This window comes from Pongo pygmaeus, chromosome 23 (genome assembly GCF_028885625.2).
Source record: "Pongo pygmaeus isolate AG05252 chromosome 23, NHGRI_mPonPyg2-v2.0_pri, whole genome shotgun sequence".
Taxonomy (NCBI): domain Eukaryota; kingdom Metazoa; phylum Chordata; class Mammalia; order Primates; family Hominidae; genus Pongo; species Pongo pygmaeus.
In genome coordinates, this window is record NC_085931.1 from 32166779 (window position 1) to 32179185 (window position 12407).

General features: G+C 52.3%; 1 protein-coding gene across 2 annotated transcripts; it reads left to right on the forward strand.

Moving 5' to 3' along the window:
- Positions 1-943: 943 nt before the first annotated feature.
- LOC129023717 (breakpoint cluster region protein-like) lies at positions 944-9430 on the forward strand. 2 transcript variants are annotated; one of them, XM_063662814.1, is made up of 6 exons: positions 944-1236; positions 4854-4963; positions 6241-6371; positions 7427-7561; positions 8483-8588; positions 9070-9430. In XM_063662814.1, exons 1-6 carry the CDS (start codon positions 982-984, stop codon positions 9206-9208), a joined length of 876 nt encoding a protein of 291 aa, XP_063518884.1. In that variant the 5' UTR covers positions 944-981; the 3' UTR covers positions 9209-9430. The 2 variants fall into 2 exon arrangements, with proteins under 2 accessions (XP_063518884.1, XP_054326548.1); XM_054470573.2 differs by lacking the exon at positions 8483-8588 and having other exon boundaries at positions 9060-9430.
- The last annotated feature ends 2977 nt before the right edge of the window (positions 9431-12407 follow it).

Below are 12407 nucleotides of genomic sequence, written 5' to 3' on the forward strand. Positions count from 1 at the left end.
CTGGGCTGGCCGAGGCCGGAGCCGGCTCCCTCAGCTTGTGGGGGGATGTGGACGGAGAGGCGCAGGAGGGAACCAGGGCTGTGCGCAGCACTTGCGGGCCAGCACGAGTTCCAGGTGGACGTGGGCTCAGCAGCCCGCACTCGGAGCAGCCAGCCGGCCCCGCCGGCCCCGGGCAGTGAGGGGCTTAGCACCTGGGCCGGCCAGCAGCTGCTGTGCTCGACTTCTCGCAGGGCCTTAGCTGCCTCCCTGCAGGGCAGGGCTCAGGACCTGCAGCCCGCCATGCGTGAGTCTCCCCACGCCGTGGTCTCCTGCACGGCCCAAGCCTCCCCGACGAGTGCCGCCCCCTGCTCCACAGTGCCCAGTCCCATCGACCACCCAAGGGCTGAGGAGTGCGGGCGCACGGCGCCGGACTGGCAGGCAGCTCCACAAGCAGCCCTGGTGCAGGATCCACTGGGTGAAGCCAGCTGGGCTCCTGAGTCTGGTGGGGACTTGGAGAAGCTTTATGTCTAGCTAAGGGATTGTAAATACACCAATGGGCACTCTGTATCTAGCTCAAGGTTTGTAAACACACCAATCTGCACCCTGTGTCTAGCTCAGGGTTTGTGAATGCATCAATCCACACTCTGTATCTAGCTACTCTGGTGGGGACGTGGATAACTTTCTTGTGGACACTCTGTATCTAGCTAATCTAGTGGGGAGGTGGAGAACTTTTGTGTCTAGCTCAGGGATTGTAAATGCACCAATCAGCACCCTGTCGAAACGGACCAATCAGCTCTCTGTAAAATGGACCAATCAGCAGGATGTGGGTGGGGCCAGATAAGAGAATAAAAGCAGGCTGCCGGAGCCAGCAGCGGCAACCCGTTTGGTTTCTCTTTCCATAATGTGGAGGTTTTTGAAGCTTTGTTCTTTGCTCTTTGCAGTAAATCTTGCTGCTGCTCACTCTTTGGGTCCACACTGCCTTTATGAGCTGTAACACTCACCATGAAGGTCTGCAGTTTCACTTTGAAACCAGCGAGACCAGGAACCCACCAGAAGGAAGAAACTCCGAACACATCCGATCATCAGAAGGAACAAACTCCGGACACGCTGCGTTTAAGAACACTCACCACGAGGGTCTGCGGCTTCATTCTTGAAGTCAGTGAGACCAATAACCCACCAATTCCGGACACATCAGGACAAGAGCCTTGGTGGGGTGTAGAACTGTTGATTACACAGCGTATGAGTCTTTTTCTATGTGTAAGTTTGTGTATGTGTTTGTTTCTCTGTATCTTACAGGTGTAGGTGTTGGTCTGCTTTTGCCTCACATTTCTTATGTGTTTCTGTCTGGGTGTGCCTCTGTGAAACAATGTGCACATGCACCTGTGCACAGGTGACTCTATGTATGAGTGTGTATGTGGGCACTGTCTCAGCAGTTCTGGAGTCTGGATGTGTGTTTGTGTGCAGGCTTGTGTACATGGGACAGGAATGTGTACATGGGAGTGGAACTTGTGTGCACGGTGTGCTTGCTGATGAGTCTAATGTGATTATCTGTTGGCATCTGACTGTTGACTAACATGTCAGGTCTGAGTCTTTCTTTCTTTTTTTGTTTTTGAGGTGGAGTCTCGCTCTGTTGTCCAGGCTGGAGTGCAGTGGCACGATCTCAGCTCACTGCAACCTCTGCCTCCCAGGTCCAAGCGATTCTCCTGCCTCAGCCTCCTGAGTAGCTGGGACTACAGGTGCCTGCCATTACACCGGCTAATTTTTTGTAATTTTAGTAGAGATGGGGTTTCACCATGTTAACCAGGATGGTCTCGATCTCTTGACCTCGTGATCCACCTGCCTTGGCCTTCCAAAGTGCTAGGATTACAGGCCTGAGCCACTAGGCCTGGCTGGGTCTGAGTCTTTCTGTATTAAGTGCAAATGTGTATGTACGTGTGTGCCTCACTGTGTTTACACAGATCTGAATGTATGACTGGCGTATCTGTGCATGTAACTCTGCAGTTCATCTCTGTAGACTGTGGATGGTTGGGAGTATCATCTATGTCTGCTTGCCTGAGTGTGTTCTGTGTGATAGTGAGTAGATGCATTATGCCGGTGACTATGGACGGCATCTTGTTCAGGTGAATCTGTAGACCTGTGTGTGTGTGGTTCTCTCAAAGTTCTAGTTTGTGTGAGATGGTATGCACCTCTCTTCATTTGTGGGGCTGTGGACCTCGCAGGTCCAGTTGTGGCTGTGTGTGTGCCTGCATGTGTTCTGTATGCCACTCTGTGTTGACTTCCAGTGCTCATCAGCATCAGCATGTGCATCCTTGTGTACATGTGTATGTCACTGTGGGCCTCATGGATCCTGTGTGTCTGTAGGAAAGCCAGTGTGAGCCCAGGGATTCTGTATTGAGTGCTCTGTCACCTGCGTCTCTGCCCAAGTACAAAGGCTGTAGGGACACGGATGTGTCCAGCCTGAAGGGAAGAGTGGAAGGGAGGATGCTGTTATTGCTTTCTGCTCACTATAGACTTCTGAGGCTGGGAAAGGCATTTACCACAAGACCATATAGCCTAAGATTCTCACATAAGAAGTCCTAGGTCATGTTCTGATTCCTAAGCTCTCTGATTCCTCAATTCTCAAGGGTTGACCAGCAGGGCTGTGTGAAGGCCCAGTGAAATATGGATATATTTGCCTTTTTTTTTTTTTTTTTCCTGAGATGGAGTCTCACTCTGTTGCCCAGGCTGGATTGCAGTGGTACCATCTCAGCTCACTGCAACCTCCGTCTCCCGGGTTCAAACAATTCTCCTGCCTCAGCCTCCCTAGTAGCTGGAACTACAGGCACCTGCCACCATGCCTGGCTAATTTTTGTATTTTTGGTAGAGATGGGTTTCACTATGTTGGCCAGGCTGGTCTCGAACTCCTGACCTCAGGTGATCTGCCCACCTTGGCCTCCCAAAGTGCTGGGATTACAGTCATGAGCCACCATGCCCAGCCTATATATGCAGTTTTAAAAGCAAAAAGCATTTTTAAAGTGGAAGATTTTATTTTTGTGTGATTTTTTTTTTTTTTTTTGAGACACAGTTTCACTCTTGTTGCCCAGGCTGGAGTGTAAGGGTGTGATCTCGGCTCACCGCAACCTCCGCCTCCCGGGTCCTGGTTCAAGCAGTTCTCCTGCCTCAGCCTTCTGAGTAGCTGAGATTACAGGCACACGCCACCACACCCAGCTAATTTTTGTGTTTTTAGTAGAGATGGGGGTTCACCATGTTAGCCAGGCTGGTCTCGAACTCCTGACCTCGTGATCTGCCCATCTCGGCCTCCCAAAGTGCTGGGATTACAGGCGTGAGCCACCGCACCCGGCGTGTGGGGTTTTTTTTGAGATGGAGTCCCACCCTGGAGTGCAGTGGTGCGATCCTGGCTCACTGCAACCTCTGCCTCCTGGGTTCAAGCGATTCTTCTGCCTCAGCCTCCCGAGTAGCTGGGACTACAGGCACATGCTACCATGCCCAGATAATTTTTTTTTTTTTTGTATTTTTGGTAAAGGTGGGGTTTCACCACGTTGGCCAGACTGGTCTCAAACTCCTGAGCTCAGGTGATTTGCCTGCCTTGGCCTCCCAAAGTGTTGGGATTACAGGCGTGAGCCACTGTGCCCAGCCTGAAGTGGAAGATGTTAAAGACCAAAACACAATAATGTCTTACTACATTAAATACTTGGTGTTACAACTGGAAAAACATTTTATTTATTTATTTATTTGCTTCCTTACTTACTTAGAGACAGTGTCTGGCTCTGTGGCCCAGGCTGGAGTACAGTGGTGAGATCTTGGCTCACTGCAACCTTGGCCTCCTTGGCTCAAGTGATCTTCCCACCCCAGCCTCCAGAGTAGCTGGGAGTGCAGGGGCGTGCCATCATGCCCAGCTACTTTTGTTATTTTTTTGTAGTGACGGGGTTTAGCCATGTTAACCAGGCTGGCGTCAAACTCCTGATGAGTTCAAGGGATCTGTCCGCCTTGGCTTCCCAAAGTACTGGGATTACAGGCGTGAGCCACAGCATCCTGCCTGAAAAAATATTTTAAATAACTGTTCCAGCCCTGGCGTGGTGGCTCATGCCTGTAATCCCAACGCTTTGGGAGACTGAGGCGGATGGATTGCCTGAGCTCAGGAGCTTGAGACCAGCCTGGGCAACATGGAGAAACCCCGTCTCTACTAAAAATACAAAATTAGCCAGGCATGGTGTTGTGTGCCTGTAATCTCAGCTACTGAGGAGACTGAGGTGAGAGGATGGCTTGAACCTGGGAGTCGAGGCTGTGGTGAGCCATGATTGTGCCACTGCACTCCAGCCTGGGGAACAGAGCAAGACCCTGTTTCAAACAAACAAAAACCTGTTCTAGTAATCACAAAGTAGTTTGTATCAGACAAACTCTCTTGCCAATAAAAATTCAAAAGTTGCACAGAGAAATAGATCTCAAGAAGAAAGCAGTAGTCTTAATGGGTTGATGATACAGAGGTTAGAGTTTGGGGCCTCCAGAGTGTTTCTAAGTTGAAAGGCAAAGTCCAGGAACGGAGACAGTCAAATCGGGTTAAGCCTCAGATTTTGCATAAAAATTTCTTTCAAATCCCTGGATGCCTCCTAATGGTATAAGACGCCAAGAAAGGCCAGGTGCTATGGCTCACACCTGTAATCCCAGAACTTTGGGAGGCCGAGGTGGGCCTTCAAAATCCTTGCTCTTTCTGAAGTAGACTAGGGGCTTCCCCGAGGGGGGCAGTCTCACCTCACACTGAGACCTTTCCATGCCTTGTGGGTAGAAATATTTGATGAGTCCCCCAGGGGCCCTTGGGACCTTGGGCTATGAGGACCAGGAGCATTAAAGGACTGTGCCCCTTCTCCCCACTATAGATTGAAGTAAAGCTCTTGGTCAAGTTCAACAGCAGGGAGTTCAGCTTGAAGAGGATGCCATCCCGAAAACAGACGGGGGTCTTCGGAGTCAAGATTGCTGTGGTCACCAAGTGAGTGTGGAGGGGCTTGGGCTCATGCACTGAGGGTGCCTGTCCCTTCAGCTGTTTCTGCAGAAAAGAGCATGTGTGGGTCTCTCCTCTCTGTGCGTGGCCGCTGCACGGTGAGGTCAGGCCCCAGGGAACACTTGGTGTGTTCAGCTACCTCCTGTGTTTCCTCCAAACCAGTTCAGGAATGTCCTTGCTGCCTTGCTTGGAAGCAGTAGGCTGGCTCCAGAAACTGTCCAAATGCAGGGTTTTCTGCCCTAGCTTGGAAATTGTCACGGTCCCAGGTTCCTGTTGAATGGTTGTAACTAACCCCTGCCCTTTTGTCACAAGTCAGTTGCCAAGAGAAGCCTGTTTGTTGGTTTGAGAGCAGTTCTTGCAGACACAGATCACTTCCTCTGAGAATTCATTTGCTTCCCCAGGATGGAATCTAGCTGGGCCCCTGACCTTGCTGGTCATGTAGGCCAGGGCCTCCATCAGTCATACCCTGGACTCCTATCTGTGTCTAAACACCACTCCCCACCCCCAACTGCACAGCAGGCACTTGGTAGCACTCTGGGAGGGCTCTGGGCGTGAGCAGCGAGGACTCCATCAGCAGCTCCTCCAAATAACCACTGCTAATGAGGGTGGCTTGAGAAGCCGCTTTGATGTGCTCCTAAATCCAGTTGCAAAACAGAACTAAAGTTAAGGCCTCTGCACAGCACTGTGTTCTAACTTTGAAGTATTCTTACTCTAGTGTCCTGTGTGGAGGTATTGGAGTTGTTCATTGCTAAGACTCAGAGAAGAAAAGCACTTAGCATTGCAGGACTTAGGGTACTGGTGCTGAGGCAACCCTTCATTCGTGGGATGTTTATTTAGGCCTGGGCCCGGAGCAGGGGTCAGGGATTCTCCTCTCACACAGCACATGGATGGCAGGACCAATGCCGGGTCTGATCTCCCAGCTAGGAGCACAGGCTGCTAACCCCAGATCTGGAATCTGTCAGATGCCCTTCCTGTGCTGACTTTACTTAGACAGGCCTCCTGACCTTCCCACAAAGATCATGTGTGACTTGCAGAGGGTCTGGCTGCTTCAGCCTCTTAGAAAGGTCCTGAGAAAGTACATGCAATGAGGACTGAGCTTGCAGAGGGAGGACAGGCATGCATAAGGCTCTGTGTGCAGCCCCAGACCTGGGCACCTTCGTCACCGTCCTCACCCCACCTCTGGGTGTGCAGATAGGGGGCAGGTCTCCTGTGCTGTGGCCCAAGCAGGGCTGTCAGAACACTGAGAACATTCCCTCCTCCTGCAGGAGAGAGAGGTCCAAGGTGCCCTACATCATGTGCCAGTGTGTGGAGCACCGAGGCATGGAGGAGGTGGGCATCTACCGCGTGTCCAGAGTGGCCACGGACATCCAGTCACTGAAGGCAGCCTTCGACGTCAGTGAGTGTCGGCCTGCTCAGGATGGGATGGAGGTGTGGGTGGCGGTGTCCGCGATGAGATCTCAGAGCGCTCCATGGCCAGGGCATGTCACATCCTTCTCTGTGTCTTTTCTTCATTTACTGTTTTATTATTTTTAAGAAAGAGAAGACAAGAGTTGTAGAAGGAGCTTCTGTAGAGGCCAGTTTTTAAACCATCCTAGCTACAGATGCTGCTTGCTGGGGTGCACCAGTGGCTTCCTTGGGGCCTTGGCCTTTCTGCCTTGGGGGTGGACAGGAGGTGGAAGCCCAGGACTCAGTGCAGTCTGTCCACTGCCCTGCTTGAGGATGCAGAGGGCAGAAGGCACTGATGGGACCCAGCTCAGACCGGGGCTTTAACATCTCCGCCTCCATCTCACCAACCCTCAGAAGCTATGAAAGACCTGGAGCTGCCTCAAATGCCAGGGGAGGGCACCGGGACCCCAGAGGGTCCTTGCCCAGCATCTTCAAAGCAACAGGGCTTTGTGCCTGCAGGCTCTTTTTGGGGGCACACACCACCCACCCTGACCAGGACCCCTAGAATGCCCAGCATCCCTGGGAGGGCCCTGTGGTAGTTTCAGCTCCCTCTGGGGGCCCAGAATGGACCTGGCCTGTGGTGAGGATGTAAGCACCAATGGCCAATTGGGTCCAAAGGAAGACACCGGTTCAAACACTGAAACCAGTCAGATTCTCCCCCGGCCTTCCTGCTATGGGAAGACACTGGTGCAGGGGTGGTTGCTGTGTACAGGGCAGAGCCACCCAATCCCCACACAGGCGCTGTGTCCTGCCACGCTGGCCTCCTCCTGGCCATCACATCGGGCCAAGCAGGGGAGAGGAATGGGAATGCCCACGCACCCCTATCAATTCTGCAGACACAGAACCATGCACAGCTCTTGGGAGGAGTCATGTGAGCTGCTCAAAGCCTGGGAGGGACCACGCAGTGGTCAGCGTGGCAGGGACGGTGTTTTAGCCAAGGCAGGGATGGCGGGCGACTCACTCGGGATCCTCAAGGAGGCTGCTGCATTTCTGTGCTCTTTCCAGATAACAAGGACGTGTCGGTGATGATGAGCGAGATGGACGTGAACACCATTGCAGGCACGCTGAAGCTGTACTTCCGTGAGCTGCCCGGGCCCCTCTTCACTGATGAGTTCTACCCCAACTTCGCTGAGGGCATCGGTGAGCACTGGAGGCCTTGGCCTCTTGGGAGACATCTCCTCCACGTGTACTGCTGCCCTTAGAGGCTGTGAAAAGTGAGGTGTGGGAAACCGAGCTATGCCCCCTCTGCCATGGTCAGTGTTTTAACCCAACCTCAGAAAGCAGGGGACCAGAACCGAGCCTGTCCTGGAAGGCCTTGTCCGTCCCCAGAGGCCTCCCCATCCCTATTCCTCAAGGAGACCAAGAGGGTGAAATGGTCAGCACGGCCATGCTGTGGGGTCCTGAAGTCTGCTGAACTCCTTCCTGCAGACCAGGGCTGAACAAGGGTACCCAGGTGCTCTAGCCATAGGTCCTGGCCCAGTCAAGCATGGGTTCAAACCTGGCCTGACCCTTAGTCAACCTGGAGGCTGATGTCTAAATCGGGCACTGGTGCATGCGGCACCTGTAGCCTCCATATCACCTTTAGGGCAGGTCTGCCTCCCGGTCCCATGCACAGAGGACCTGCTCTCCCAGCCTGCAGGTGCCCCTATGGTGTCCAGGGCGTCGAGGGGGGTCTCTGCGTATTTGGTGGGGCTGGGGCCCTTTCACCTCCTTGTGTCCCTCTCTTCTGTTTCATTCCACGCCAAGACTCCCCTGCCTTGGGCTCCCCTGGGGAGGGGGCGGCAGCGAGGGACACTCTGACCATGAGCAGCTGCTCTCGTGGCACCTCCTGCTGCTGTTTGCTGGGTGCTGCTGACTCCTGTGAGATAGAGAAAAGGTGTTCAGGTGGCTCACACCCCACACAGGTGCCCCTCACAGGGTCCTTACTGGGGGCCAGCACTGTGGGAGTGAGGATGATGACAGGCCTGGGCTTTCCAGTGACATGAGCCCTGGGTGCTCCATAGACCACCTCGGGAGGGGTCTCCAGCGTGACCCTAAGGAGTAGCCCACTGCCTTCTGCAGCTCTTGCAGACCCAGTTGCAGAGGAGAGCTGCATCCTCAACCTGCTGCTGTCCCTGCTGGAGGCCAACCTGCTCACCTTCCTTTTCCTTCTGGACCACCTGAAAAGGTAGCCCAGCTCTCGTGTGGCTGCCCGGGGCTCCAGGTCCCCAGGCTGTGGGGTGCCCCTCTGCTCCCACCAGACCCCCAGTGCCGAGGACCTTTTACCCCGACCCCTGTCTGCAGTCCCTCACTGCTTCTGGGGACTAGCGCCACTGCCACCCCCGCCCCAGCCTCTCCTCTTTGCCACCCTCTTCTCTCTGCACTGTGGCCTTAACAAAGAGTTCAGAGCTTTGGCCATGGCCAGTAGTGCACTTGTACCCCTCTCTTCCCTCCCACCCAGATCATGGAGGAGACCTCCCCACCAGCCCAGAGCTGGCCCCTTGTCCTGGGCCACTGAGACTCAGAAGTACCAGGGCCAGAGTCAGCTTGCAGGGTCGAGTTTGAGGTCCAGGTCGCTTCCTACCTAAGGACTCCAGCATGGCCCAGCCCCTCTGCCTCTCTCCTGGTGGTGGCGTTGAAACAGCACCCTCTGCTTCAGTCCTCTACAGGGTGGCAGAGAAGGAGGCAGTCAATAAGATGTCCCTGCACAACCTCGCCACGGTGTTTGGCCCCACGCTGCTCCAGCCCTCCAAGAAGGAGAGCAAGCTCCCTGCCAACCCCAGCCAGCCCATCACCATGACTGACTGACCAAGCTGGTCCTTGGAGGTCATGTCCCAGGTATGGGAAGACAGGCTCCAGCCCATGCAACACTGACCTGACAGAGGTGGCCTCTGCCTGCCCCACCCCCAGTCCTCCCATCTTCCTACTTGCGTGGTATGTGGTGGTGGCCGAGATTCAGAGAGAGAGACTTGCCTAGGTCTGTATGGATGGGAGTGTTAGGGAGGGCCCATGCCACTTGTGAGTCCTGCTGGTGCACCTCGCTGGGGGCTTAAAACCACCCCAAGTATTTGAGCGTGGTGGCTCATGCCTGTAATCCCAGCACTTTGGGAGGCTGAGCAGGATAACCGAGCCCAGGTGTTTTGAGACCAGCTTGGGCAATGTAGCAAACCCCATCTCTAGAAAAAATAAAAATAAAAATTAGCCAGGTATTGTGACACACACCTGTAGTCCTAGCTATCTGGGAGGCTGACACAGGAGGATCACTTGGGCCCAGGAGTTAGAGGTTGCAGTGATCCATGATGGAGCCATTGTACTCCAGCCTGGGGGACAGAGCAAAAAAAAAGTTGAGTGAGTCTGCTGAGCTGAGAGAATGGAAGTGAAGCCACCTGTGCTGGGGACACTTGGGGCAGGGAGAGTATGGGCAGAGAGAAGCCACAGAAGTCCAGGCCTGTGGAAGCCCAACAGGAGATCGTGTGCCAGGAGGGCGGTCAGGAACAGAAGACGAGGTTGCTCTCCCGGGAGGATGAACCCTAAAGTACATAGCCTGGGACTACCTCCCTGGGGGTCCGGTCCCCCGCATTTCCTGTCCCTACTGGAGCTGCCTTCCAAGGAGCACAAACGCGGCAACAAAAGACCCATTTCTGCACAAAAATCCTTCTGGAAAGAAAAAGAAGGAAGCCGTGAATGGAGTCAAAACGCTACCCGGTATTGACTTAGCGTCTTCAACCCTGTTGTAAATAGAGTGTGGTTTCTAAGTCAGGGAAATGGAAGAGGCCCCACCCACACAGGGACAAGGGCATTGCCTCACAGGATGAAGCAGCAGCATTTATTCAAGATACAACAGTGAGGGAATCCAGTCACGTTCCCTTCTCCCCGGAGAGGGTGCATCTTGACAAGTGATCCAGTAGAAATCTTTTAAACTCTGATAAGTTCAAAAAAACCACTCCCTTCACCCTGTCTCCCAGGGCCAGGCCTGGACTCTGAGATGTACTGGCTTGGGGCGCCCTTGGGTGGCCACATGGAAAAACCACAGTCTGAGGCCAGCCTGGGCCTCCTAGACCTGGCTGGGATCTGCCCATGCTACCTGTCCTGCTTTGGGTCGCTGTCTCTTGGCAGATGGCCCGACACTTAGGGGTGGCCCAAGGACACCTCAGGAAGGTTTAGTTCCCACTCTACGGATTAGCCAGAGGTTTCCAGGCTGTCTGTCTGCCTCCTGGAGATGGACTGGGGCCTTTAGACTTCGGTGGAGAACAGGATGCTCTGTCTCTTGCTGTCCAGGGCAGGGATGGCCTCCAGCTGCAGGAAGTACAGCAGCACCTGGACCTGCCCATCAGAGTGGGGAAGAGGAGATGGCTCAGAGGGGGGCTCACAGCTACTGGTGGGGAAGTCTTTGGCGCCCAAGCCCCCAAGTCCAGCTCAGGTGCTGGGGACCCCTGCTGGTGTCATGAACCCCTTACAGTGAGATGGGGGTGGGGTGGGGTCCTGACAAGGCACGACTTAGGGGGGTTATTCATTTCTTTTAGGGATACACAGGGCCCCCCTCTGAGCCACTCTCCTGGGCCACTGTGCCCAGCTGATTTTTATGACCATGAATGGGGACAGATTTCTTAAACAGATCACAAAGAGCCATAGTTTTAAGGGAAAAAATTGATAAATTAGACTATATTCAAGTTAAGAATTTCTGTTTATTAAGAGACACCACTAAGAAAGTGACAAGGCAAGTTGCAGAGTGGGAACAGATCTATGAACACATAGAACTGACAGAGGGCTCACATCAACAATATGTAAAGAGCTCTTAAAAATCACTAACAAAAATGGGTAAAACACTTATATGTAAAGAGCTCTTAAAATGGGTAAAACACTTATATAATTTATAAAAGCAAATACTTGAATGTGTTCAACTTTCTTAATATTCATGTAAATGCAAATTAACATCACAACAAGATAACACATCCTCCAAAACGGCTAAAATTTAAAAGACAGAACACCAAGTGTTGGAGAGAATCTGGAGCAACAAGAACTCTCATCACTGCTGGAGGGGATACTGTGTTTGGCATTGAATACTAGTTCTAGAAAGGAGCACACTTAGGAATCAGGTATTTCACTCTTAGGATAACAGAAACACATACACATCTTCATCAAAAGACATCTATGGAAATGTGTGTGGCATCATGCTCTGTCATTGGAAAAATATCTTGAAACAAAACCCAAATGTGACTTCTGTTTTCTGGCTTTGAAGCTGTCACTCCTGTCTTTACAACAACGCAGAAGACACCTTAAACAAACTGAAAATTAACAACTTTTCTTAGATCCATCAGAGACTTGAAGTTAACAGGGCAAACCATTATCCCCCAAATTGGAGAGGCAGTGAGTCCCAGCTTAACAGGATTGGAGGCTGGCCACTGGAGCCAGAACCACAGTGGGAAGACTTAAATGTAAATGACAAATCACTGGAGGCTCCATGTACATAAACTTGAGAATTAAGAATTAAGGGAGCCCGGTCTTAGGGGGCCCTACACTTTCATGAACCTCCAAGAGCTCTGCCAGACACTCTTGTGAACATCAGAGAAAAATTTCCTCCTGCTTCCTACAGGGAAGGGGAAAAGTGACTACTTTGAAATACGCCCAGGGCGTTCCATTCTCCTTAGCAAAAGCCTGCCCCAGGGAAACTATTTCACAAGAGTCTATCCACCTTGGGCTTTAGCAGGGCCTAACACATCTTAGAATAAAAATTACATCAAACTTTTCTTCAGAACGCATGCAAGCAAGAAAGCAAGAAAACAAGAAAACTTCACCAACCTAAAATTCTGTATCCAGCAAAATTATCCTTCCAAAGTGAAGAGAAATAAAAACTTTCTCAGACAAACACAGATTTACTGTCAGTAGATCTGTCAAAATGTTAAAACAAGTTATCCAGAGAGAAGAAAATGATATAGGCTAGAAACTTGGATCTACATAAAGAAAAAAAGGTTTTAGAGAAGAAAGGGGCTTCCTGGCTTTCTCCTCC